The 27,611-nt window shown below is 37.7% G+C and overlaps 1 protein-coding gene across 13 annotated transcripts in view; it reads left to right on the top strand.

Annotated features, from left to right (window-relative positions):
- Positions 1-27,611, top strand: part of PARD3 (par-3 family cell polarity regulator) — a 448,911-nt gene that overhangs the window by 285,770 nt on the left and 135,530 nt on the right. For 7 of the 13 annotated variants that reach the window (XM_082293619.1, XM_082293626.1, XM_082293625.1 and 4 more), the window contains 4 exons: positions 3,783-3,972; positions 8,788-8,939; positions 16,316-16,543; positions 24,057-24,273. In XM_082293619.1, coding sequence (XP_082149745.1) covers positions 3,783-3,972; positions 8,788-8,939; positions 16,316-16,543; positions 24,057-24,273 — 787 coding nt within the window. Of the gene's footprint in view, positions 1-3,782; positions 3,973-8,787; positions 8,940-9,974; positions 10,020-16,315; positions 16,544-24,056; positions 24,274-27,611 lie in introns of all 13 variants that reach the window. The other 6 variants (XM_082293631.1, XM_082293621.1, XM_082293620.1 and 3 more) reach the window with 3 other exon arrangements.

A 27,611-nucleotide genomic window follows, 5' to 3' on the forward strand; every position in this document is an offset into this window, starting at 1 on the left:
GTTGCTAATGGTAACTAAACAGAAGTTATTTATCCGTGGGTACACAGAATAACAATCTCTTGTCCTGAATCTGCTTTTCATCCTGAAGGATCCCCCAGAACTTTGTAAAATTTGACGCTTCCTACACAACAGGAAATACTTTATTCTCTACATAAATAATTGCTATCTTAAGGATGGAATCAGGAGGAAGCACTACTGACAAAAATTTAGCTAGAGATGTAGAATGTGTGTGTCAGTGAAATGAAAATAACCCTTTACAATCTGAATGTGGTTCCTGGGCCAGGAATCTCATCAGAATGTGGTGCTCTTCTGCAAGAGTTGACAGATCTGAGCACTTTCTTGAAATCCAAGGCCTGGATACAGTGGAGAAATTTTTGTTGTTAGTCATTCTCCAGGCATTCGTTGTACTATTGGTCTGAATCCCACAGTATCATGAGTCACTCATAAAGTAATGATGTAAATAATAAATAAATTAAATAAAGTAAACATGCTCATGAGTCACTCATAAAGTAATACTGGGTTTTGAACATATGGTGAGAGTGTTCAACAGATTTTGTAGACCGTCCTTTAAAGAGAAAGCAATAGCAAAAGCACAAGGACCAAGCCAGAGAGAGTTCCATGACAATGCAGTGTCAATATGGGAGCCAAGTTATCCCAGCAAACATATTAACCGAACTTCTGGGAATTTCAAGATTTAAAAGGACCTGGAGCAGTTTAGTTCCTCATGAGTAAGCCTGTTATTCTGTACTGTATATGCTTAGGGTTTTTTGGAGTGCTTTATGTTGGTGGTTTAATTCAGATCCAAACTATTTTCTGGTGTATTATAGGTGTATAAAAGGTTTGAAGTCATGCTGCTTGGCATATTTTTCCTTGTAGGATGAAAATGCTCATAGACCTGGAGACCAAACATTTGGTACTGGAGCTCTGAGACTTCTTTTTCTGCACAGACAGATGGGAACCCTCATGTTGGAACCCAGGGTTCTGAGAATTTCAGCCTGTCAGTGCTGAGAGGCAGTGATCCTCAGAAGTACGCTGTATTTGATCCAAAACCCTGGGAAAGGCTCCCTAAATTGTGTGATAACACTGAGGTTGTTGCTGTGTAATTAAAACTTGTATCACTGGGTGGAATATGTAGAGATGTAGAAAAATAGGTTTAGGGGATATAGGTAATAATAGGTTACAATATGGAGGAATTTGGATGTGGATCTTCTTCTTCTCCTGTTCTCTTTTCTCCTTCTTCTTCACAAATCTAGGATTTCTGCCATTGGGTTAAAACTCCTGCACTGCAGGACATGAAAAGTTAGTAATTGGGTTGTAAGTAAAAACATTTCATATTGGTATTTCAAAATTGGTTAATTTAGACTTTAAAAAGCCTTGGAAGTTAGAACTCATGGCCATTTTCCACCTTGTCACCTAAGAGGCACATCCCGTGCAGCTGTATTATAGATAAGATATAATAAACAGCTTAGTCCAAACAAGAATTCTCAGTCTTCTGCATTTTAATTCAAACTCTGAGTAAAAGAACTCACAGAACAGCAAAAAGAGAAAACCAAAAAATGGGAAAATTAATACCCTCCTTACCCAATAGTTTGGTGTGGTCCTCAGGCTGTGCTTCTTTAGATTGGTAACTTGTCCAGGAAATTCGAGCATCATTGTCTGAGATGAGAAACACTTAAAATGGAGAACATTTTACCTTGCTTAGTACAGTGTCCAAAATAATTTATGTTATTACAGATTACCTCACTGAAGTTGAATTAATATATGCAAAACTGGACTTGAAGTGTAGTCAGAGTCTAAATTTCACAGAGTCTAAATAGCACTTTTCTAGCCTGAGGGAAAATTGTTTTCTTGAAGAGGTTTGTAGACAGGTCGAGCAATGCCTTAGATTTGTAGATCAGTCAAATATACTGAAGATGACTAGGTTTGAAGTTTCTTTGATGTTTCTTTGTAAGGTTTCTCACAACACTTGCTGACTTAATTCTCCAGGGGTATTTTCTGTCCACTTCAGCCGAGTTCTCGACAAAGGATGTATTGAGTCCAGCACTGAGGTTTGTCCAACCATCTGCTGGAGGTGAAGCCTTTTCACCTGTTTTTAGCTTCGTCTGGAATGAAAAGCATAGGCACGTCAGATGGGTTTTCTCCTAAATTCCAAAGCAACTATTAAAATGTCAGTCTTCACCCTTGTCAGATATAAAGAAGGGTAGTGAAAAGTTAAAAGTGTTACTGAATTACTGTAGCCTCTCAAATGGGAAGTTCAATCTGCCGAATGCCATAAGGTTATACCTTTTCACAATCAATTCTTTGGAGACGTTATTAAGTACAGAGTTAACAGTCTTGTAGGCATTATGTTTGGAAAGAAGTACATTACCAGGCTAAACATTAACCTGTCCATCAAAGGAACTATTGCTGGGCAGAATCAGCTGTTATGCAAACTACATACATTCATTTCAGTTTGACAGTGATGAGATGTTCACTCTGCAGTACCTTTTTCTTCCAGCCACTTTCTCAGCCTTCTTTAATGATCCCTTTTGAAGCCAGTTCTCCCCTCTTTGGAAAGATGTACAGTGTGTATTATCTGGTGCAGTGAGAATTTTATCTAGCTCTTTACACATAGGGGTTTGTTTGTTTGTTTTTTAATAATTGCATACAAAGGTAGTGATGGTGACTGAAACCTTTCCAGAAAAGAGGAAAAAATTATTTTCCCCTTATTCTTCACATTTTTTACATATCTGTAGTGAAAGTAAAGTGTGGAAATAATTGATGTGTCCATGAAAGCAGTTTAAGTCATGTATCACAAAACTTCTATTTCCATTCCTCTGTCTGGCGCATCATAGTTTTAGAATAATTTGCAGTTCCTTGTCACATTAATGGCTGATTAGGCTAGTGTGTTTCTTCTCATGAGATGTGGCAATTTTACTAATTGTTTTAGTAAGACCATATCATCTTTTAACTTATACTCTCACAAATTTACTTGACGAAGTCTGCCACTGAACAGACTAATGTTGAATCTTTATTATGTCCCTATCATGTATGTGATGGTTCTGGTTTAAGTGTTTTAACAGAAGTGTTAAAATGTATTTGAATTTGTTGATAATAGAATTCGGTATTTTTTTCCCCATATTTTGCATGTGTCCACTTTCCAGCATCACTTAAACAATTTCTCATTTCATGAGGGCCAGACTGATCAGGAAGAGTGATGGTCTCTGTTAGTCCTTGTGGAACTCATTCTTTGTTTCTACCAAATAATGTGATACAAGAGGAGATACTATCTTCTGGGGGAGGTGCTTTTCAGCAGTTCCTCAGCCAGGACTTTAGACTATGGGCACAGATAGAAAGATGGGAGGTTCCCTCTGAACATCAGGAAACACTTTTTCAGTGTGAAGGTGACCACGCACTGGCACAGAGTGCCCAGGGAGGTGGTGCAGAAGAAATACTCCAAAGCAATTTGGGGTCCTGGGCCTACATAGCTGTAGGTGTCTCTACTTGAGTGGAAAGGGTTGGACCAGAAGAGAGGTCCCTTCCAAACCTCAACCCTTCTGTGACCCTAAGGTCTCTCAGTAGGCCACAGAAACAACTGGTATGCATCACTTTTCAGACTCTGCACAGGAAGATGTGTACAAAGTGAGACATAGTTAATTTTATTATCTGCATTGTGTCACTCTTATCAGTAGCACTACAGTTTAACATAACCTTTTATCAGCTGTGATTATATATTTTTCAAGGCACTCTTTGCACTCTGCCTGCTGTTACTTAGTTTGGGTTTTTTTCTCCCTTTTGTTCAGGTAAATATCAGCTGTCTCCAACAGTGAACATGCCCCAGGATGACACTGTCATTATTGAAGATGACAGGATGTCGGTCCTTCCTCCTCATCTCTCTGACCAGTCATCATCCAGTTCCCATGATGATGTTGGGTTTGGCACTGTTGATACTGGCGGATGGGCTAAAGCTGCAATTAATGAGTCAACGGACTGGTAAGAGCATGGTTTAGTGGAAGGGAAAAAGAGAGAGCTGTAGTTGCATCTTTTCCTTTAGTTAGTTTTTTGGCTACTGCTAATATTAATTCTTTTTTGTCACATTTGGATTTTACTATTTTCAGACTGGTAATTGTCCCTGTTTCAGGGAGGAAGTCTGTACAAATACTTCTGGTTGCAGTTTTGTGCGTATTTGTGGAAATATTTAAGGTATACTTGTGGAAATATTACTTAGACAATATATAGATATGTTATTTTGATGATTTAATTTTAATTGCCAACTGACCTAGCTTTTGCAAAAAAAACTTTGCTAAATTTAAACACTTGAGTTTATGAAAGATGAAAGACTGCTTGGAAATTGTAATTTATAAACCTCACTGTAAATATTTCAAAGTCTATAAAACAAAGATTTTATTTTTATATTCCATTGTACATCTAGGAGCATCTCAATACTTCTGTACACGTCCTTACTTTTCCGAATAATGTACAGATCTTTTAAATCTACTTAGAGGTCAAAGCAGCTCTTTGTTTTCCCTCAGTGTTAAGGCTTGTGCAAAAAGAACTAGGTAAGATTTTTTCATGTGTGTGAAGAAATACTGTTCACATTGTCAGATGATTTGCAAAGACAATGTACTGTAATAGCTCTCCATTTAAATATATGGAAAGTTACAGTTCCACATTTAAAACTATGGAAAGTAACTTTATATGTTTAATCCATAGTAAAAATAATTTTTGTGAGTCTTAGGCTGACTCTCTGATCACTTTAACACATTTTAACATAGGAGTCTTAATGAGAAATGCATTGAGCTCCATTATTGACTTGCTTAAGTTCCTGGCAAAGAAATACTGTTTATTGCTCAGTTAGTACAATTAATACAGATCTAAGATTTCATTTACAAGTCCTGTAATTATCTATAGTAATAGCAAAATAAAAGCCCACCTCTGTACGCTGCCACTTCTTGAAGCTAGATAATTACCACAAATGGTGTGAAGTACATGAATTTTCTTATTTTTCTTGTCTCTTAAGCCTGTTATGAATGTATCAGCAATATCTTAATAAAACAGCAATAGCACCTGCCAGCTGATATGCACCTGTCAGCTTCTTTGCTTTAAACTAGTTTATTCATCTTATATCCAGGAATTGAGTTCTGTATTTTAAGCACTGTTTTAATGATTGTATAAAAACGTAATTTTTTCATCCTCCTTTACTTTTTTTTTGATGTTACAGTTCTTCTTAGGGACAAGTCATACCTGTAATCTGGGCCTGTGAAAAGTCCATTTGTCTTCTGTAAAAGCTTTTAGAGATGAGAATCTGAGACATTTAAATAGAATAGTCCTCAGGCCTGCACATAATAGCTTATTTCTGAGGGAGTATTTTTAGCTGAATATGAGCAAAATCCTGTAAAAGTCCATTTGAAATCTGCAGATGCTTTTACAGTGACTTCTGCAGCGTGTCTTGCTATTCATACACTTTGTAAATGAAGTAACAGTAACAAAAACAGGGATTAGATATTGTGGAACTGATCACACTCAAAAAACTTGTAAATGTTTGTGTGAGACACTGTAAAGGTCTTCAGATACAATGGCACTTAAAAGAGTTAGATCAGTGTCGTGCTTTACTATCTAATGTATTCTATTGGTAAAAAGAAGTAAATAGCAGTAGAATTAGATTGTTGCATTAATTTCCTGTTGCTAATGGATGAAGGAAGACTTGTAAAACGAAGGTGCATTGTATGATTTTGCTGGAAGGCACAAAGGGTAAAACTAAGAATATAGATGAAGGGTTATCCAAACAAGAATGGCAGCTGTTCTGAATCACAGAAGAAAATGTAAGCTTTTTCAGCCTCACAATATCTCCCTAATCCTTGATGAAAATGTTATGAAAACAACGGGGCAATAAGACAGGATTAATAAATGGAATTTTAATAACATTGAGGGTCATAAGACGGTTACATTCTTTTAAGGATCAGCTGTCATTCCAGAAATCTTATTTGTTAAGTATTCTAGAATATAGTAAATTGCATTTGGCATTGCTTAATGACTTGCACTAAATTCACCTTCTGTCTTTTATTGATGTAGCTGAAAAATATTAAAATGAGGCATTTTTAGGGGCATTAGTTCCTCCTCTGTGATCATTGGCTTTTGCAGTTGTGGCTCTTCACAGGGACTTTTGAATACTCATAGACAATGTACATGCATTCAGACTCCTGTGATCCACTCCTCCCTTAATTACTAAAACATGCTTATGGGTCATTAATAATAGAAGTAAAACAGGACATGAAAATAGAGAACTCTACATAAGGCTCATATAAAGGTGCTAAGTAGCACCTTTAGTGTGTAGGATACTATGCAAACATGGAATAACAGTTCCCTTAATAAGTATATGTGGAAGGGAGGTGTGACAAGGGCAGAGCAGGGATGCAGAAAGAAAGTCTTTAAAAGGGTGTCAGTGGAAACACTGGGTTCCAACCTTCCAAATTCCCAGTTGCTAATGCCATGTCCAGACCCGACTGCTCTCTCTGGGACCTGTGGTGTCCTTTTCAAGTTATATTTGATATTGGAGTTTTAGTCTGCTCTTAAGACTTCAAGTTCAATATATAAGTGTGTGCTATGTTTACATGGAAATGATATTCTGCTCTACTAAAAGTTTTATGTAGGTAGATCAAAGCAAGCTCATATGAAAAAAGAAGCATACAGCCAAAACAAATAATTTTATAAGTTCACCTTTTTTGAAGAAAGTGTCACAGGATACATTTTGTTCGGCAAGATGAAGCCAATCATTTTAACAAACATGAGCCTGTGCTAACAGATGTTGCTGGAAAAAAAAATTCTCACTTAGTAAAACTACATTTTTCTGGCCTTCAGAGACAGGGCTGACTAGCAGGGAGCCAAAAACTTCTGTGTGGCCTTGGGAAAGTCAGTTATGATCTGATTATGAAAGGTGTTGAAACCCTGTAAGTTCAGTTTGAGTCACTTTGGAGGACGTTTTCAGATTTAGGTGGTTCTTATTCATCTACTGCAGTGTTGCACTGCTATAAATGCTAGAAGTATATATTGGCCTTGTCTGTTTTATCTTTCTATCATGTGGACATAATTTTTTCACTGTTTTGTGGGAGCGAATGTTAGGACTAAACAGTTATTTTTGAGTTTGGTCTCTGATTCATCAGAGCTTTTAAGCATATGCTTCAGAACATTGCTAAATTGCACAGGCATCTCTGAAATAGTTGCAGTAATTAAATGTAAAACATTATGAGCCTGAGCCAGAAATATTAAAGTCAAAAGGCACTTGACATTGGCTTTATTCACATAAGCTCTGATCCTGCTCACACTGAAGTATTATATGCTTGTCACAAGCCCGTATCTTATTATTTGTAAATCTGCCATTACTAGACTGAATTTCTTATTGGCTGCCTGGTAATGAGGATAGTGATTTTCATCCTTTATAGTACTTCATACCTTTGGACACTTTGCCTTACCTCTTTTCACTGTTTTACCTAATACCCAGGTGTTTTGTGATCAAAGGTACTCCTGTAAATTATAGTACATGGCATACATAAACACATGAGTGTTACAGAATTTAAAAATATAAGTTGTTTGTTGCAGAAATTCGCTATTTGCCTTTTTCTCACTGGGAATTTGCTATTTGCCTTTTTCTCACCCCTTACAGTAAAAATAATTCTTTTGAAACATGGTACTAAACAGTAAGATGTATGAACACAGTATTTTGAATGGCATTTAGAGATCTATTTAGAGATCTCAGTGATGAAGTATTTAGCTTTTTTTATCTTGAAGTACAGCAACAATTAAAGAGGGGATTTTGAGGGATAGTTTTCCTATAGGATAGATAACAATGGTGGAAAACACTGATTTTTTCAGTACTTTTTGCTTTTGATTTCTTTTTGTGCCAGCTGAACTAGAGATCTACATACTATCCCCTTTTCTAGGAGCTGGAAGATCTTTTTGTGAATTTCCTTTCATACTGTTTATTAGCAGTAAGCAATCTTGCCTTTTTTTAAAAAAGTTTTTAGCTTGCACCAAATTTTGCCTGCATTCTTGCACTCATGATTGTGCCAGTGTTTGAGCATCATTAATAAATTATCTTCATCATGTTTCTGAGGCAGCTCACTGAAAACCTGACTCACTCAGCTGGGGTCACTTTGGAAACCTAAAGTGAAGAAACAAAAACCCAGTATAGTTCCCCCCATTTCTGAATCAGTGGTGAATCCATTGTGGCAAATACTTGTTCTGTGGGGAAGCAATGAGTAAAAATATGGTTGTTTGTCATAGCCAGGTTAAAAGCAAGAGAAGCTGTGAAAAATCTACAAGAAATTTCACATATGGAGAGAAATTTTAATGCAAAGTTTTTAAATGAAGAAGTTTAAAAGTCTGTGGGCTTCAGGCAAGGACAGTTTCTATTTATGCTTTACTAAAAATATTTTCTGATAAAAAAAAAAAACAGATAACTTTTTATCAATAGAATAAATTTGTTTCTCAGGAAGAAAAAAGAACTGTTTTATTCTCCCTCAAATTATTCCTGTGTTGGATTTTATGTTCTGATAGAATATGTATAGTGCACCAGATATGTATATCTTTCATTAAAGCTATAAGTGAAATTCTTGATACCTTTTAACTAGAATTGGTTAATGCAGTAAAACAAATCCATTGTGTGTGTAACTGAATACTTGCAGTGGTGTATTTAAAACTGTGCACTTTATCGTTGGTAGAAGTCACGTGCTAAATAAATGATTTTCTCTGAAGAGTGAAAGGTTGCGTGATCTTGATAAATGTTCGCATGATTTTTTTCCCTTCCTACAGCACTCTTAGTCCAGATGTTGATCCAGTGCTTGCCTTCCAGCGAGAGGGTTTTGGACGCCAGAGCATGTCAGAAAAGCGTACAAAGCAATTTTCAGATGCCAGTCAGTTGGAGTTTGTTAAAACACGAAAATCCAAAAGCATGGATCTAGGTAGTGAGTGATGTTTTTTCAATTGTTTTTTATTTGAACCTGATTTTCATGTTGTAAGTATATAGATTTTGTAATTCCAAACACATTGTGTATATGCAGTACTACTGCACATAATGTCTACTTGTGGGTAGTAAAGTACTAACTTGAATGGCCAAGTGGCCTGGATGTTGTTTGTTATTTGTAAATGTCCATACATTCAAATATCATAGCCCTCTGGATATATGGTTTTACCTAAATATAGTAAACAGTATTTATTAAAATGGAGGTGAAAAATGCCAATCCATATAGAAGAACTGTGTAAAACTGTACCACGCTGTGGTTCTGGGTAGCCGGGTTTATTTTCAGTCCATGATTATAATGCAGTTAGCCTTAAAGGTCTTCGTAGTCTATTTTGTAGATGAATTCAGAATTAGAAAATGGGACTAGTCTGACATCTGTTTGAGACCCAAGTTTTAATATTTATATCAGAAGCTGTATAAAGTAGCAGCGGCTAAGACAGGCAATCAACTATGATCATTCTAACTCATAAACCAATTGAGACTAAGTAATTGCTAACAAGCCTGTCAATTTTTCTGCCATTGAATTTAGATTCTGAAGTGCACTCTAGTAACCTCAAACAGTGAGTTTTGATAATTTAAACACACAGAATTCCCTACTCAGAATAATAAAATATAGTGCAATTCAATTCCCTCCTTTACAATAGTTGTGAATGTCTTGCCTACAATCCCTAATTCACAAACTTCCTCAGGGTACAGTCAGGTTGGAGGTATTGACTTGCCTTGACTAGTTGCCGTGTGCTAACGTGTCAATAACATACTGTACCTGCCTGTGATGTGAACATGACTGACACTGCATGAAGGTTACTAGTTTGCTGCCATTTCTACCCAGAATGTTTGCTTATTCTTGCAGTTTATTTGCATGAAGTAGGACATTTCTAAGGTCCCCTAACTTGAAAATACGCAAACCAGAAGGAATGTTGAGTGCATGTGGGGCATGGGCACTAACTGGGCTAACCGTTATGCATTTACCTTTTAACAGTAGCTGACGAGACTAAGCTCAGTACAATGGATGACCAGAAAACAGGTAAGAATTGACAGTAAGGCTGTTGCTATAGAAACCTTGGTCAAAGCAGCTTACCACAATTACAGAACTGCCAGTCAAATTGCATGAAAACATGAATATTCCAGTACTTGCATGGCTGCTTTCTATTGTGAATAATCAAGTTACACAGAAAAATAAAATTTTCTACAGAGTTAGGTATCTGGGGTGGTATATTCAGCCAGGTCATGCATGTGATTGTAGGCAGACACCTGTTTCTACACTTTAAACTCATAAATATTCAGAGTTGTTTGGGGTTTTTTTGTCCTTTCAAAAAAAATCTTGGAAAATCTCCTCCTAGCTTCAAACTGTAGCGCACAGAGAGGTGATTTAGAAGAGTCGAGTGTTTGGCTATTACAGTGCTAACATGGTGCTTGAAAATAATTATTTTAATTAGAAAACCGCTGCCTTTGCCTTAGGTGGTCATCAGATACATGTTGCGCATTGAGTTGAAGATTATTTGTGCAAGTTGATTTGCCTTTGGAGCTGAAACATGAGCATTGTAACAGAACAAAAGAATACGTAAATAGAATCTTTTCCACATACCATTCATTGTAATGTTTCACAAAATGATAATGAGAAATAGCTTTCAAGGCATATTTTTTTATTAGTAATTAAAATAATGCACCGACTGCAATTATGAACCTTTATGATTTATTAATAAAAGTTAGCTTTTGACCTATGGAATGCTATTTTAATTAGGCTAGATCCAGAGGACACCATAACATTACTTAGCTCTAATTAGGAACAATTCACCTTTTTAACCTGAAAATATTATTTATTTTAGCATGATTTGAGGAGTAGTGCATTCCATACAGAATTTACATTTACTGATTCACTACTGCATCTCTTTTTAACTGGACTTTATAGTATGAGTAGGAATACTGAAAAGCTGTAAGTAATCAAGTGATAAAATTATAATTTTTATTTGAACAGATAAGTCTTCTAGCTTTTAAAATGTTGCAGTATATGGCTACAGACTTGCAGCTTTGCAAATTAAGACTGAGTAAACAAAATCAAAATGTATGAATGTTTTGAAGGATTAAAGCCATCGGAGTGTGAATGTATGAATGTATGAATTGTGTTAATGGTTGTGGTAATAGTTGGTGCTTAGGAACTGCCTTCACTCCTGAGCATTATTCACATAAAAACAAGTTAAAGACCAAACTCAAAATGATTGTAAATTACTTTTCATTTTCTTATTAACCTGCCTAGTTGAATGAGATGTGATTAGAATGGTGTAAAACCTTTGTGTTCTAAGGTTTAGGTTTTAAAAGTGCATAGTGGTTTTGGTGGTATCAGTAGAGGGTGGTATGAATTGAGTACAGTTTTTCTCTATGTGTAACACCTGGATTAAATTCCAAAAAAAGAGACAAATTGGACAACTTGGGTGAAAGAGCATGACCGTGCCATCTGGACTAGGCAGTTACATATTTTGTGCACAGCAAATGTGCTGGAAAATTTTTTCAATGGCTGGAAAAAAGGAAAACACTTTTTGCTGTACTTTTATTTTATTTACCTTGCGTGCTTTTAACCAGGTTTTGTATATAAGCACTGGATATCTCCCATTACTGAAGATGGATGTGACTGTTAAACAAACCACTTACTGTAGTTTGGCTTAAAAATTGTCTGGTTCTAAGAAAAAAAAAAGCTTCAAATGTGTGGTGAACTATGCTTTAATGAACTCTAGAAGCCAGAAAACTTCAACATATATTTACTTTAGAAAAGATAAAAACAAACTCTGTTACTGTCACAGTTGGATTTAATAGTATTGGCTGAAAAGGAGAGCACAGAACTCTCCAGACCTAGTTACAGTAATGGTTTTTAAATTATTTTTCTTTCTATAGTTCACTTGAAGTACCTAATCCTTGCAGTGTTTACAGTTCATCCTAGAGGTTAGAAGTATATTCAGTAGCAATTGAGCATGGCTCATTTATAGAGTCTCAGGCATACTATAGCTCTAGGTGGTTATTTTTCCATGTGCATGACATGAAAATGAAAAAGAAAAAAATCAAATAACCTTTATTTAAATTATTTATTGATTTATTTTCACACAACGCTCTTTAATTAAACTTTTATTAAATGGAATGAAAATGAAACTGATTTTGATGCACTTTCTTGCTTTATTCCTCCCCTGCCTTACCCAGATGATGTGTTAATCTCTTAGTGTCTGAACTGAACTAGAAATGGAAAAATGTATCAAATGGAATGGAGCAGATGTTACTAAGTAAATAGACTCACTGATAATGTCCTTCAAGAAAGTGTTTAAAAAGTAGACTTTATGCCTTTGCAAAACTGGTTTAATGAAATCCAGAGAAGTTTTTGGCATCAGTTGCAGGTAGCATTTGACTTGACAGCTCATAAAAATAATGTTTCAGAAAGAAAAAAAAAATTGTCATTTTAAATGATTTAAAAGAATGTGCTTATGAAAAATTTGCTTTATAAACTAAGATTAGTCACTGGATGAAGCATCATATATCCTTTGACACCATGTGCTTTTGCCTTTGCAAATTGCCCAAGTGGATTTTTGTCACTGTATAAATAATTACCATAGAGTGAGGTAAGTGGAGGCACAATGAGTTGTTAAACAGTGTCAGCACAAGGGAGAAACAAAGGAGATGGGATAGGGAGCAGCACACAGGCTTCAAGTGATGTCCATGTCTTCAATGTCTCGTTGGATCCTCTGTGCTGCGAGGTTATGTGTCTGTGCGTGGGAGAGCCGCTGCGTGCTGCCCACGCGCTCATGCACGAGCAGGGGGTGGCTGCATGGCTGGGTGGGCAAGGCTTGGCCCTTGTCCCCGAGGGCTGGCCAGCTGGGCACACAGGGAGTGTGTGCATGTGTGGTGGGCAGGGGCTGTGCTTGGCTTGTCACAAAGCCCTTGGGAGATGGATGGCGTGCTGAACGTGTGAGGAGGATGGTGGCGGTCACGGCAGGAGGACTGCTGGGGTACAGAGGGATGAATCTACCTCAAAGGATATTTGTTAAGAAAATCATTGGAAAGGGAGATTTTGATAAACTTCAAATTTTAAAAATGATAGAAGAATCCCTTTCATCCTTAGTCATATAAATATGCTTTAGGTAGATGTGTCTTTTCCTCTCCTTTTTTTTCTACTTTAAATTCTGGTGTCAAAATAGAAGTAGAGCTCATTCTGAGGAGATAACGCTTCTGATGATTACCACCAGTGCTGTAAAGGCTGGAAGAAAATGCTGACATTTTTGTATTTAGAAAACAGCGTTTTGATGTGACTCATAAATTTTAAACAGAATCAATTTTAAAGAAAGTTTGCTGTTTTTTACCAGGCTGTAAGTAAACAACTCACTTTCTGGCTGGTGAATTCTATTAATAAATTCTTAACACACTCAGTTTACAGGGACACATAACTGTATATTTTGAGAATAGTAGACTTGCTATGAAGTAGCCATAGAAGATAGTGAAGGTATTAAAATATGCATAGCTTTATGATCACACTGCTTAAATTGCTTGTGAAAGGAGATTACCCCATTTCAGATTCTGCAACCTGTTCACATTTGTGTTCATGGCCACCCAAGTTCAATAAATATTCTTATCATTTCTGTAATCCATTATTAGTTTTACAATACTCAACATTAGGTCATATCCCAGATGGGATATCCTTTGGGAAAACACAACTTACATAAATACAGTTCTCACAAAGGTCTGTATTGGGTGTCAGGAAATGGAACTTTTTCTTAATGTTCTTTATGAACACAAATGGGCACATAAATGCCATCTTTATAATTACTGTTTACAGAAAGAGCCATTCATTACAAAATTATGAAAAGATATATGAGCATTTCATTTGGAAGGTTGCAAAGCAGAATGTGGAATAAGGAAGTTTACAGTAAGTTGCCATGTAAGAGGACACCCGTTCCTTTTGTATATGAAATTGGAGCTGTCAAACAGCTGGTTTATATATGATTGTCCCATTTCCTCTTTTTTTCCTCCAAAATGTTGCATTCATTTTTTTTCTGTTTCATAGACAATTAAAAAAAAATACAATCTTGAAAAGTAAAAAGCAAAATGAAGTCTCATTTCTTTTGTACTGCAGGCATTAGTGGAGGAATAGCAGATTTTAACATGCACTAGAAAGTGGACAGTTTTAAAGGGCACTGTCTTCATTGGAGTGCTTTTACTCGGCAGAGAGAATGTAATGTAAAACCTTCGCCTTAGACTTCGGCCCATGTTCAGAAGTTTGGTGATTCCAGACTGCAGCTTGTTTGCACAGCTGGGAAGCCACCAACCCTCCCTGGTCCCAGCTGGCCCTGTGCTCTGCCCCCACCATGCTCATGAGCCTCAGCCCTCCAACAAGTACACACTGTGTGTGAGAGGGTGGCTTCTTCTAGGAGGAGGGAGTTCATGAAGATAAAATTTCTCATTTGTAGAGGTGCATTAATTTCTGACCAAGGGTCCAAGCAACAGGACTGTGGACTGCTGGGGGAACCAAACTGTAGGAGTTGTGTAGACCTGTGAGGGAAGATTTTTGGTTTGTTTCTGTTCACAAATTAGTCTTATCAGTAGGGCAGCTGAAGGGGAATGCTTTGATAGCTGCTGTTTGAATTTATTTGATCTGAGGGATTTCAGTTTAATGTAATTGCTCAGACTTTCAATAGCTGAATAGAAAGTGAAAGCATTCACTGCATTGCTCCATCTCATACCAAGGTAACAAATGACATGGAGAAAACTTGCCATGCTGCTATTCAGCATCTCTTCTGTGGGACACACAACGCCCTTTCCTACCCAATTCATACTGAATAGTTTTAGTAGTGCAGTAATAGCAGATTTCCCCAATTTAAGGTAACTTTACATACCTCACATAAAGAGCAGTGACAGATGCTGTCTCTCCTCTCTAACCTAATATCTACCAGAATAGGGATTATCTTCAGAACTTCATATTATTCTGAGATAAACACTTAAAAGAGGTAATTTTCCTTTATTACACCTTTATTCACACCTGTGCTTACTAATGCACTGTTCATAGGTTTGGTATTCCTGGGGGTTTAGGCCTTGGCTCTAGCTCTCAGTGATAGCTGGCTGTGAAATTTATTTGTCAGATAAGGATACTGATGTAAAGTGGGTAACGGCCCACCACCTGGGACTGCTGTGGTGCCACAAAAATTCTGTTTTGTGTTTGCTTTGGGTAGAGAAAAAGTGAGAATTTCATATTATAGGTGAGGGCTCTAGTCTCATAATTTCAGGAAATGTAGCCGTGATGATATTGTCCCACCTCATCTTGCTTTCCAGTCCCATGGAAAATGTAGCTAAGACTGTACTTGCACTTTCGAATAAGATCACTTCAAATAAATGTAGTGATTTTTTTTTTCCCCTGAAACATTCTTCCCAGTTTTAACTTTAGTATGAGACCTAATTGTGCAATTGTGAGGTGACTTGCAATGTGAATGTGTATCTAAGAACAAAGGCTATACATTTAGTCCACAAACCTGTGAAGGAAAGTCCAGTTGGAGAAAGGCTTTTGCAGAACACTGCCTGGGGCTTCCTTGGCACACCTCTGGACATGCTGCAGTGACAAGAGCTGCCCTCAGCCCCAGATGTAGTAGTGCCCAAACAGTCACTCCTTATGACTGCCAGGAGTGTGTTTATTTTCCAACTGGGTAACTGGTATTGCCCATTTTATTGGGTCCTTTGCACCGATTATTGTTAAGCAATTTCACAAAATCTGAGCAAGTCAGCTGATACTTCTCAGAAGCATTTAATTATGAAATTGTTAGCGGTTTGATGCAAGTCTTTAAAACTCAAACAAACAGCATGTTCCTTGAAGCCAGAGGTCAGACTACTTTGCAAGACTGTTACTCTAAACACAGTAGGACTCATGCCTGTAATCTGCTCTCTGTTCATCAGTTGCTAGTACAGATGAAATTTTCTGCTCAAACCAATAATAGTTAATAGTTTTGTTAGATGCCATTAGATGTGGATCTGTGCTGGTTTTATGAGCTAAGTTTTTAAAGCCCCATGATTTCTTTATCATTTAAATAGTGTAAAATAATAGTAATGGATGTTGGTCTCTCTTCACTGATTTGAAAAGCCAGACATTGCTAACATTGTCGGTTTCGTTGACTGTGACTTGACATACTCATTTGCTTCTGAGACCAACAAATCTGTGGAGAATTCCCTACAGATTATTGAGAGATGATGTGAATAATGTTAAGTGTGTCCCCAAAGACTTTCAGGATGGATATGCATAATCAAGCATGCTGTTCTCAATACTAATTCTAATTACTTTTTTCCCCCCCTTAAATCACTAAGGTTCCCCAACCAGAGATGTGGGGCCTTCATTAGGTCTGAAGAAATCCAGCTCGTTGGAAAGCCTGCAGACAGCCGTTGCTGAGGTGACTCTGAATGGTGACATTCCTTTCCACCGCCCGCGCCCACGAATTATCCGAGGACGAGGCTGCAACGAAAGCTTCAGAGCTGCCATAGACAAATCATATGATAAACCTGTAGCAGATGATGATGATGAAGGCATGGAAACTTGTAAGTAAACTATTGTTTTACATAATGAATGTTAATAGCGTAGGTTAATTCTATTAGAAAGTGATTAAAGTAGTAGAACATAATTTTAGAATTTTAAAAGAATAGAACTAACTTATTCAATATTTTTTAGGCTTTTTCACTTCATTTGCTTTAACAGATTGCCACACTCTGCAGCTTTTTTCCTTTCTAAAATAAGAGAATAAGATTATTGGGAATGTGTTTACTTAAATTACTGTGAAAATTTTCTGTAAGATGGCTAATTAATGTACTAATGTAAACTAGAGAAAAAAATTTAGGCAGAAAGACAAACCCACTAAATTTATGTTACAAAAATATATGCATCTAACTTTGAAAAAATACATTTGTAGTGTTGGGGGGACAAAAAGAAATCACTGTCCTTTAATTAGAGTGAGTGAGGCTGGCAGATCTAATAAAATGTAAAGTTAATGATCAGCTATTACCCACCCTAATGGGCATTCATTTACATTTTCAGTTCTTTAACCCGAAGTATGACCCAACATGTGGAGAATGTCATTAACATAAAAGAATCACTTCAAAGCTAACCTTATCATTATTGAACTATGTAAGAATGGGCTGGTAAAATGACAACTCATATTGAATGAAAATAGTATGAATGGTAAATTACCTCAATCAGGGGTTGTATTAAAATCATTGAATTTTTAACCTTCATGTTGTACTACTTTCAACTTGTCACACACACCAGCAGAATTTTTTTTTAATCAACCTGCAGCTAGTTAGAAGTTTATGAATGAAGATGATGGGAAGGTTGAAGTAGTAAAGTATTTAGCCTGAATGCATAATGAAGGCTTGAAAATGAATTTTTCACTCTCTTCTCTTCTTAAAGTTTTTTAGTTTCAGAAATTCTGTTTCATAAGCATCATTCCCTAATATCCTTTTATAAGTTACTTCTGTAGTCACTCTTCTATTTTTTTTTAAAACTCCTGTCTTTTTTTTTTTTTTTTTTTAATTACCTGCCTCTTTCTAAAAGTGTTCTGAGGCTGAAAGGGAGGTCATTTTGCCATTCACTTTTCTGCTTTGCTTTTCCAGCATCTAACAATTTCACACAGCAGTGAGGCTAAATTCTGGTGTGGTGCTGCTGTCTGTCAATGTATTTCTGGCCAGTAGAAAAATAGGTATGAGAATATGTGTAATGATCCTGCTCATTCTTACCAACTGCAGGCCTGTGGTCTTTTTGGGACATAAGACCATGCTTTTATAGAAGGCCTTGTTTGGATATTAGCCAAGTGAGCCCACTGATAGTAATATCCTGTGTTGAGACTTCAGATATCCAAGGTTTATCCAGAAGTTACAGATGGTTTAACTTCAATTGATCAAAAATATAGCAAAACTGTTGTCATGAAGCACTTTCAAGGTGAGTATAGGTTTATGAGATTCTGATAAGGGGTTTTGAGCTTGTTGATGCAATGCATAGAGAGTAGCAAGGAAGTATTTGGAGCCCTTTGGAATCCTTCATGTTGGAGCAGTGGTGTTGTGGCTTAACCCCTGCAGCAGCCAAGCCTCAGGCAGCCACTTGCTCACTCCCCCACCAGTGGGACTGGGGAAAGAATTGGAAGGGTAAAATTTTGCTGGAAAACTCATGGATTGAGATATAGGCAGCTTCATAGGGAAAGCAAGAGGCTTACACACAAGCAAAGCAAAACAAAGAATTAATTCACTGCTACCCATGGGTGGGCAGGTGTTCAGCCATCCCCAGGAGAACTGGGCCCATCATGTGTAACTGTTACTTGGGAAGACAAACACCATCACTCCAAATGTCCCCCACTTCCTCCTTCCACCCCCAACTTAATATATTGAGCATGATGCCTGTGGTCTGGAATATCCCTTTGATCAGTTGGGATCACCTGTCCTGGCTGTGTCTCCTCCCAACCTCCCATACATCCTCAACTTCCTCACCACCGTGGCTGGTACAAAAAAAGGCAGAAAATCCCTTGTCTGTGTGTAAGCCTTGCTCAGCAATAACAAAAACCATTTCTATGTTGTCAACCCAGTGTTCAGCACAAATCCAAAACACAGCCTCATGCCAGCCACTGTGAAGAAAAATAACCCTACGCCAGCCAAAACCAGCACAAGCAGGAACCAGACAAAGCCTTCTGGCTGAAATCAGAATGTCACGGGGTGAGTCTTTGACCTCATCTCTGTTTGGATGAAGTTGTCTTGCACCAGTGAACCAAGATCCATCTCATGCCATGAGAGATCAAGAGCAAGGCTATTGTCAGATCCCACATGGTAAAGAAGGGCTGAACAAAGTGTGATCAAGCTATACATGTAGAACTATGCATTCTGTTGAGTTGTGTTCTAATAGCTTCCACACATAGTGATGAAACATCTAACAAGTATTCCAGAAATTTGAAGTGCCAGGTTCACAGAAGCAGATGAGTAGCAAAGCAAATATAAGTTGATTGGACAGAATTCAGTCCTTGAGGATTTTTGCTTCTCATGGTGACTGTGGGAGCTTAAGAGCTGTCCCAGCCCTATGTTGCCTGTCTTGCTGAAAGCCTGTCTGAATCTACATTAAAACTCAAAGCACTGCAGTCTGCTACACTTTGTGTAAATTCTGTATGGCCTTAGGTTCCAGAGAACTTACCAAATGGTGTCTTCAGCTGGACAAAGTTTGGGCACATACGAATATGTAGGAGTTTAACAATCTGGTCCTAACGTAACTAATGCCTCACTGCTGCCATAACGACGTTGCCTAAGGTTTTAAAAATTGTATTTAATTATTCCATAATTGTTTGAAATTAGAATGTGGCTTTCTCTCATTATAAAACCCAGGCAAACATGCTGGTGGTCAGTTTGCTGATGCCCTTGAGGTTGGATCCATTTGTCTTCCTTGAAATTTTTTGCCTTTCTCCAAGTTTTTCAGTGCTAGAAATGTTTGTCTTCCAGACAAATAATAGCACTGCAAAATATTGTATAGAGGAATTCCTAACATGTCATCATTCCATATACAAAAGCCATAAAGTACAGGTAGCATATGTGATAAAGGGGCTGACTCTTCTAAATGTCCTTGGAACAACGTGCTATTAAATTACTAAACGTTGGATTAAACTCAGATGGCACTGACTGGTTCTGAGGTAACATTTTAAGTATTTGAGAAGATGTGTGTGAAGTTTTAATGGCTGTAAAGAAGGAACATTTGTGGAAAGAGGTGTGGGTGTTCAGCTTTTACAGATAATTTTTCCTGGTTTATTTTTTCTTTTTATTTCTTTTTATTTCTTTTTTTTTCTTTTTTCTTTTTTCTTTTTTTTTATTTTTGTTTTTTCATTAATACTCGAAATAGCTGACTAGAAGCAAAATGTTTATCTTTAGTGTCATGAAGAAGAACAAGGCATTTTGATTGGGAGAAATCAACAAAGCTTTCTAATCTTTTGCTGAATCTTAATTGCTGGAATCTAGGACTGTATTAAATATCACAATAAGACGCCTAGAAGCTTAGTGGCAAAATAGTTTCACATTAAGTAGCTTTGATTCCTCATGTGCATCTTTTCCATTTTATAGGCTAATTAGGAGAATAGCTTCATAATACCTGTTTGTGTAGTTCTCCGTAGCACAGTGTGGTTCATGAAATGACACTAGTGTTCAGTTTAATTGATGTTTAAAGTATACTCCAATTTAATTTTTTGGCTTCAACATCCTGAATGGGGAGGCAGGAGGTTGCAGGAAAAAAAGGAAATAACAGCACCAAAACAAATACATCCTGTGTTTTGCAGTAACCTAATGTCATTACTGCAACATAACAAAAATTAGAAGTTTCATTTGTAGCCTGGGTTTGAATTTTAATTGAGCAGCATTTGCATTTGTTCTAAACACTAGTAATTATGTGTATGTTAATTGCAGGATGACTGTGCTGCATAAAAGTGAAACAAGCTTCTTCATGTTGGGTGCTTTTAAGAAAACTGGAAATCTATTGAGTCCAGTAGAGAGTTCAGTGTTGACTGCAGGAGAACAGGCATCCCAGTTCACAGGCCTCAGTCTAAGCTACTGAGTTAATTGCAAGCAAACTGTGTACGATAGACAATATTAATTGCAGCACAAATGAAGAAAGGAGACAACGTTCTTCATAGAATGTGCAATATAAGTAATAAGTGAAAGCTTTGTGTCCTGGTTCTGGACTTTTGCAGTAGCCAGGAGGCGGCATGGCCAGGACCCAGAGGCTATTCCATACCACCTCACATCATTTTCCAGGGGCCCCTGCCAGGTCCTGTAGGGTGGTGGAGGTAGCGGTCGGGTGTTGTTGGGGGTGAGAACTTGCGTGCCAGTCATTCTTTCCTTGTGTGCTCTTTTATTAGTAGTGTTGCTGTTACTGTTGGTTGTTGCAGTGAGCCATGATCAGCCAAATCAAGTGGACCAAAAGGTCCATTGGTTTGATGCTTTCACAGCCCAAAACCCTCGGGCATTCAAAAGCCTGTGAAAAATATATAAATCCGTGCCTTACCATTGGCTGCAGCCCAGCCCAGCCCTGCCCTGCCCAGCCCTCCCCTCCCCTTCCCTTCCCTTCCCTTCCCTTCCCTTCCCTTCCCTTCCCTTCCCTTCCCTTCCCTTCCCTTCCCTTCCCTTCCCTTCCCTTCCCTTCCCTTCCCTTCCCTTCCCTTCCCTTCCCTTCCCTTCCCTTCCCTTCCCTTCCCTTCCCTTCCCTTCCCTTATTTCTCATATTGGGTTGTCTTTCCAGAGAGTTCTATGTTCCGCAGTAGTTAATTGGTCCTCGTTATTCCTCCTCGCCTACCCCTTCTCCCATTTGCTGTGATTCCTTCTCCCCGCCTTGGTAACACCCCCTGGCTGATGTTCCATTGGTTACCCTATGTTTTCCACGCCCATATTGTGGGGGTACAAGACCCCCTGCAAGCCACGTTTCTTTGGCTTTCTCTGTGGGTTTTTCTCTCCAATGAACCCCCTCCCCTCATGAAGAAGTCTCTCCGTGTCTTTCCTACCTCCTTCACCCACCTGTGCCATCGGTGGGCAAGGCAAACCCGAGCGGGTGCTTCCCTGCCCTCCTGCGCCGCGATCGGTTCGGAGCACGCAGAAGATTGCCCGGTGTGGGACAGCGTGCTAGCTGGGCGGCACCACGGGAGTTGGTTTGCTTACCTCATTGCTGTTTCCAGTAAATTGTTCTCATCTCAACCCATGATCCTTGCCTTTTGTGCCTCCAGCTGTCCTCTCCATCCTGCTGCAGGGGGAAGGGGGAGGGAGGGGGAGTGATGGAGCAGCATGTGTTTTGGAGAGTCTCAGCAGGAGCACCAAATTGGGGAGTACCCTTCCTGAAGCACAGCACACTGTTATGACAAGTTGTTTGCAACTCAGCATAGCACAGGAAACAATACATACTTATGATTTATTTAATGTATTGTTGCATGAGTATGAACAAACATAGGTCAAAACTGATTCATCTTCCAAATTCTAGCAGTGAAGTTCCAAGTAAACAGTTGACTTCAAAATTTGTCAGAAATTTCATACGCTTTTTTTTTTTACTAATTATATTCGTTTGCAAGTACAATCTTTTAAATGTCTAGTTGGAACAGATTGTAGCTATAAATTAACATGTAAAAAATTAACATCTCTATTCCAAAGTGTTTTTCCACAATTCTTTTAATAATAACTAAATATCATTCCAGACACTGATTAAGAAATGCTGTGACCAAAAAAAAATACAAGAACAGCTAGTGCAGAGGCACGTGTAGGACCTATTTGTTTCCTAAAATACAACTACATGAATATTAAAACTGTGTCTGCAGTTGAGAAGGTGTATCATCTGCTTTACTCAAAGCAGTCGTGAATTAAATGCCAAGGCCTGGCCTCTGTTTTCCTTCTTTTTTTCTTTTTTTTTTTAGTATTTTTTTGGTGGTTTGTAGTTCAGAGTACTAGTTAAGATTCAAAAATAGTTACTAATACTGAGATGTATCTGACATGATACATTTTTCTTGAAATATGTTTAAGTGATCATCCAGGGCTGGAGAATATTTATAGAAAACTTGATGCTTGGTGAATAGGTACAAAGTCTATTGGACAGGTTTATGGATTGTAATGCTAATGAATAAAGAGTATTTTGCAAGCAAGTGTCTGGGAGAGAGAAGAGATGGTATTGAATGGCTTTCAGTCAGTGATTTGTAGACTTTTCAGGTTCAATGATTTACTTCTAAGGTGAAGATGAATGATGACTAAGAGAAGCAAGTTTATATTCTACAGTAGTCTATGACAAATTTCTAAAGAATTATACTCTTCTATTGGCTGTAGAAGAGCTGCTGAGGTCTTGAGCAATATTAGCAGAATAATATTAAGAAGTAGTAAACACAGGTAAAAGTAAAAACCCATTGTTTTTCCTTCTAAAAGCCATGATGATTTCCAAATCTTCTTGAGTACAAAAGCTTTTTTTTTCTTTCCTGTAGACTCTGTATATACAAAGCAAGACTGTATTTTTCAAATTCTACTGCCAAAAGTTGTTTGGAGCCTTTGTATTCATTGGAACTACAGGAGGCAATACTAAGCATGCATCTGTGATCCTAATTGCTGCTTTGTGCAGTCTGTTGGAAAGCTGGGAGATGGTTGGAGCCCTTACTTAAATGTGTTGATATAAAATGTTAGAGCTCATAAAAAGTCACAGCTTCACTAGCCATGCAGTGCAGGATTCTGACCTACCAGCTTGAAGTGTTTTATTTCTTTCTTACTAAACTACTGAAGCAGTTTTCAGGTTTTCAGTGGATTTTTTTCTTTTAGTCATTTTTCTTTCAAACTTTCTGAAATACGTGTCGTCTGTTAAATCTAACCTTGGGTGTACTTTAGGACTCCTGATCTTGGATTAGAAACAGAGAAGGAACATGTTATCTGCCCTTAAAGGATTTTACTTGTTTCACTGGATGAAATCTCCCCACCTGAACCTCCCAGGCTGCCCCATATCAACCAAGAATAACACCAAAAATAACAATCATAATGCATGATGTATTCTAAATGGCTCCAGGAAATGAAGAAGCATAACAAAACTATTACATTACTTGCAGAAGAAGAAGAAGTCTATTATGGCTTGTGTTGAGGGTTAACACTCCCTAATGACTTTCATGTTTTTATGAGAATATTACTAAGAATTTATGGACAAGGCATGCTGCACTGCTGTTGTTTCTTCTTGCAGTTATTTCTAAATCTCTCCTCAACTGATTTAGATACTGAAACAAAATGGGCCGATTAACATCACTTTGCTAATCCTCTTTATTAATCCATGCATTATCCAGAGTACCCATAAAGTATGAATTGTGTTTTGCAGAATGGTCTGCAAAGGTGAATTCCTTGCTTTTATGAGTTTAATAGTTCTAATGAACACTCTTGGAAAACCCGATGTGAGCAGATACTGATAAAAAAAAAAAAAGAAAAAGTTTTTTGTGGTTTTGCATATATCCTGCTTCAAAATACATTGTGGAATATACCAAAAAGTCTGCCCTTGTTCTTTGTTCTTATGTAAGTGATGTTTCTTAATATGTGCTTTCAGTGGAGGAAGACACAGAGGAGAGCTCAAGATCTGGTAGAGAATCTGTGTCCACAGCAAGTGACCAGCCATCCCACTCATTAGAGAGACACATGAATGGAAGCCAAGATAAAGGTGACAGAAAAAAAACTGGAAAGGAAAAGAAGAAAGATCGAGATAAAGAAAAGGATAAAATTAAGGCAAAGAAAGGAATGCTGAAAGGCTTAGGAGACATGTTCAGGTAGGTACTTTGCAATCAAATGTAGAATGAATTATAAAAAGAACTTTTTCTAATTATTCATTATATTGTGAATTCTTGCTGAAGCTATATTTTACTATGCAAATCCATACCTGATGTATATAGGCTGATCTCTCAATTTTTGAGCCCATGGGTGGTGTTGTGGAAGGGAAGCAGCTCAGAATGGAAGACAAGGAGATGGCTGGCAGGCCAAAGGAAAGGAAAGGCAAAGGAGAAAATAGTTTTAAGACACAGACTGCTTGGTTTTGGAAACAGTTTTTTGTGATGTCTAAGTCATGCACATATCCTTTGACAAGTCAAAACAATTGGGGTTTTGTTTTATTTTTCTTCTTTATTACTGTACCCAAAGCTTATGTGTTGGTAAATGAATGGTTTTCTTTGCTTTGCTATTAAGACTATTGGTATCATGGAGGCATGATGTGAAAGAGATGAATCAGTTTGAGATTGAAAAACAACATGCTTTTCTCAAGGAAAACAGGATCTAAATAAGGTTGTGTGCTCTGAGAACCCATAGAGAATGGGTCAGTGAAAGACTTGATTTTTACCAAACTCTGAGTTCTTTTTAAAGCAGTCATCTCTCCAGCAGACATAAGTGATCTGAAAGGAGCAGATTGCTGAGGTACACCCTGCTGTTGTGGGTAAATGTTGAAACATGACAAACATCTTTGATCACTTGTGGGAAGAGGTGAGAGAGCAAGAAAATCAGTCCTTCTTTTAGCTAGCTAGAGTAAATAAATATATTTCAAAGGAAAATCAATATTAAGGCAGTGTTTGTTTTGTTATTTAAAGTGAGGTACCAGTATTATTTTAAATATTTATTAATGATTCTGCTCTGAAAGCATGTAAGGAGAGCTTCATTTAACTTTCATCCCATTACTTTCTTTATCCTATAAAATATTAGTTGAACTTGTGTTGTAACTGCACAGGTTCTTGAGAATTGTTCTGTGACTGAGAATCATATTACAAGAGTAGTAAGTAGAAAAACTGGTTAATTAAGGAAAAAAAAAGTAGTTAATTAGAAAGTACTGTTTTGAAAGTTTGAAAGCTGCTTTAAGAAAACATTAAATAATACCGGCCTGTTAGACAGTGTGTGCCACAGAACACCAGAGGCTCATAGGAGATGGTCCCACATGTCAGGTAGGAAGAGAGTCCTTCAGCCTGGACCCTGTGAGACCCATGGGGATGCCCTCATCTTCTGGACATTTGCCTGCCTCAATTCAAGCCTGGAGCAGAGCATTGCACCCCCACTCTGGGAGAGTGGGGAAGGCAGGAGGTGTGAAATGCTGACTGATTCTTTTCTACACTCCATCCTTTTTATACAGCAGAAATGGCAGGTAAAATTGAGGCACAATATTAATGATAAATTCTATGGGCTCTAAGTGGTAGTGTATTGGATACCTTGAGTGTTGTCTTGTGAGTTCAGTCAAAAAGTGTTTACAGCATCTAGAAATCTTAGGCATCTCCGTGATCCAGACAATGTAGCCTTTTCTGTATTCTTGATATAGCACTTCTGAAATCTCTAATCTGGAAACAAAACTAATTTGACTAATAGGGTGATCCAAGGCTTTGTTGTTTGCTCTTCATAACAGTCAACATTTTCTTGAGGTTTTTTTCCCTCACTACCATTTCTGGGTGAACTTTACTTTTCAGTCTCCTCTTAATTAATGTGAGAGCAGCGCTATCTGGATATAGCTGACTCCTCCTGAATCTGTAAATAAGCTTGCACCTTGTCAGCCCACACAAGAGAGGTGTTCCTGGCAAGCAAGAAAATGCTGATTGAGAGAATTAAGCATTATGCCTCATTTCCATTTGGTGCTTGATTTGCTTTGTTGACAGGCTTCTCAATAATGTTTGAGAGATGGGCTTTGTAATGTCTGCAAGATAAGCTACTACTTCTACCTATAACATGCTTTGTTTTTCTGTACATTTGACATATATCATAGATATCAAGTAATCACTGAAAGAAGTTGTGTGATAGGAAATAATGATGACAGTAACATTTAAAATTCAAACCAGGATCAAAGCATAATTGGATGTTTTAGTTCTGTGCAACATCGTGATTTCTTTGTCGTTCTTTTTCTTTTCCCCTTTTTCACTTTTTTCTTCCTTTTCAGTGCTCTAATCTTAAAACAATCTTTCTTCATTAGGCTGTATGGGCAAAAAGACTTGTGGGATGAAATTGCTACTAACCGACACTTTATTCCAATGTCTGTATTTAGCCAAAGGGCTTTTAGTTGCCTATATGCAAACTGGCAGCTCATGAAGTAGAGTCTGTGTGATGTATGAAAATAAGTCTCCTTGCATTCAGTTGAAATCTTAGGATTTGCCACTGGAATCTTCATTAAACTCTGCTGTGAGATGGAAAGTCTCACTAGAGAACCCTGCGTTACCTTTATCCTTCAGTATCTAGTCATCATTTCCAAGAAATCCCTGGATGATTCAGAAAAGAAGTTAAAATCATAAGTAAATCTTCTAAACACCTCCATTGTTTTACTGCTTGTATCAAGCATAGTAAAGAGGATTGACATAACCTTGGAGGAGAACTGCAAACTGAAAACTACAAAACTGTGTGACTCTGACCCACACAGCTCCCATTATTTCCTGAGGACCTTTGCCGACATTGGGCTGTGGACAGGTTGGAAGTTCACCCTTCTAACTGAAATAAACCTGTGTGAGCATGTGTGTATTTCTTTTTTCAAATTGACATTTCAGGGCAAAACAGATTATTTAATTATGTAATTTGGCTGAGAAGTCTCTTCACAGATGAAAATAGGACAGCAGTTAGCCTAGAAAAGCGTTGAGCAGAAATATTGGTCTATTGGAGGAGAGGCAGGTGCTGCAGTGCTTTGCTTACACCTGAATGTGTTTGTTTCATCTGAGTAGTTGGATCATTCTCATTTTAGCCTTTCAAGAGGATCATGTACCAAATCCTGTGGCCTGTGAGATGCTATGCAGTTCCTCCTTCTCCAGTTAGAGGGTGCCTGGATGGCCACTGCCACCTGACCAAATAGGTTTTGGGAAGCTGATAGGAAGTTCTGCTAGCTTTTTGTTTCACTGCTGAGAAGCCTTCAGTGCATATATGTTTTGACATCAGAAGTTGATAAAAATCTGTATGCTTCTCCAAATGCAATATGAAATATGTTTACTCATTTTGAGTCTGAGTTTGTTTATTTGTAAGTAGAGATTTTGTTTCTTCATAAAAATTAGCCTGACAAAAACAATCAGTAGTTGAAGAAGCCGTTGCAGTGCTGCCTTAAGGAAGAGTCTTCACAGTTTCAAGGAGTGTGCCTGTAATTAGTGCTGGTAGATGTACATTAATT

Source organism: Coloeus monedula, assembly GCF_965178545.1.
Source record: "Coloeus monedula genome assembly, chromosome: 1".
NCBI classification, from domain to species: Eukaryota; Metazoa; Chordata; class Aves; order Passeriformes; family Corvidae; genus Coloeus; species Coloeus monedula.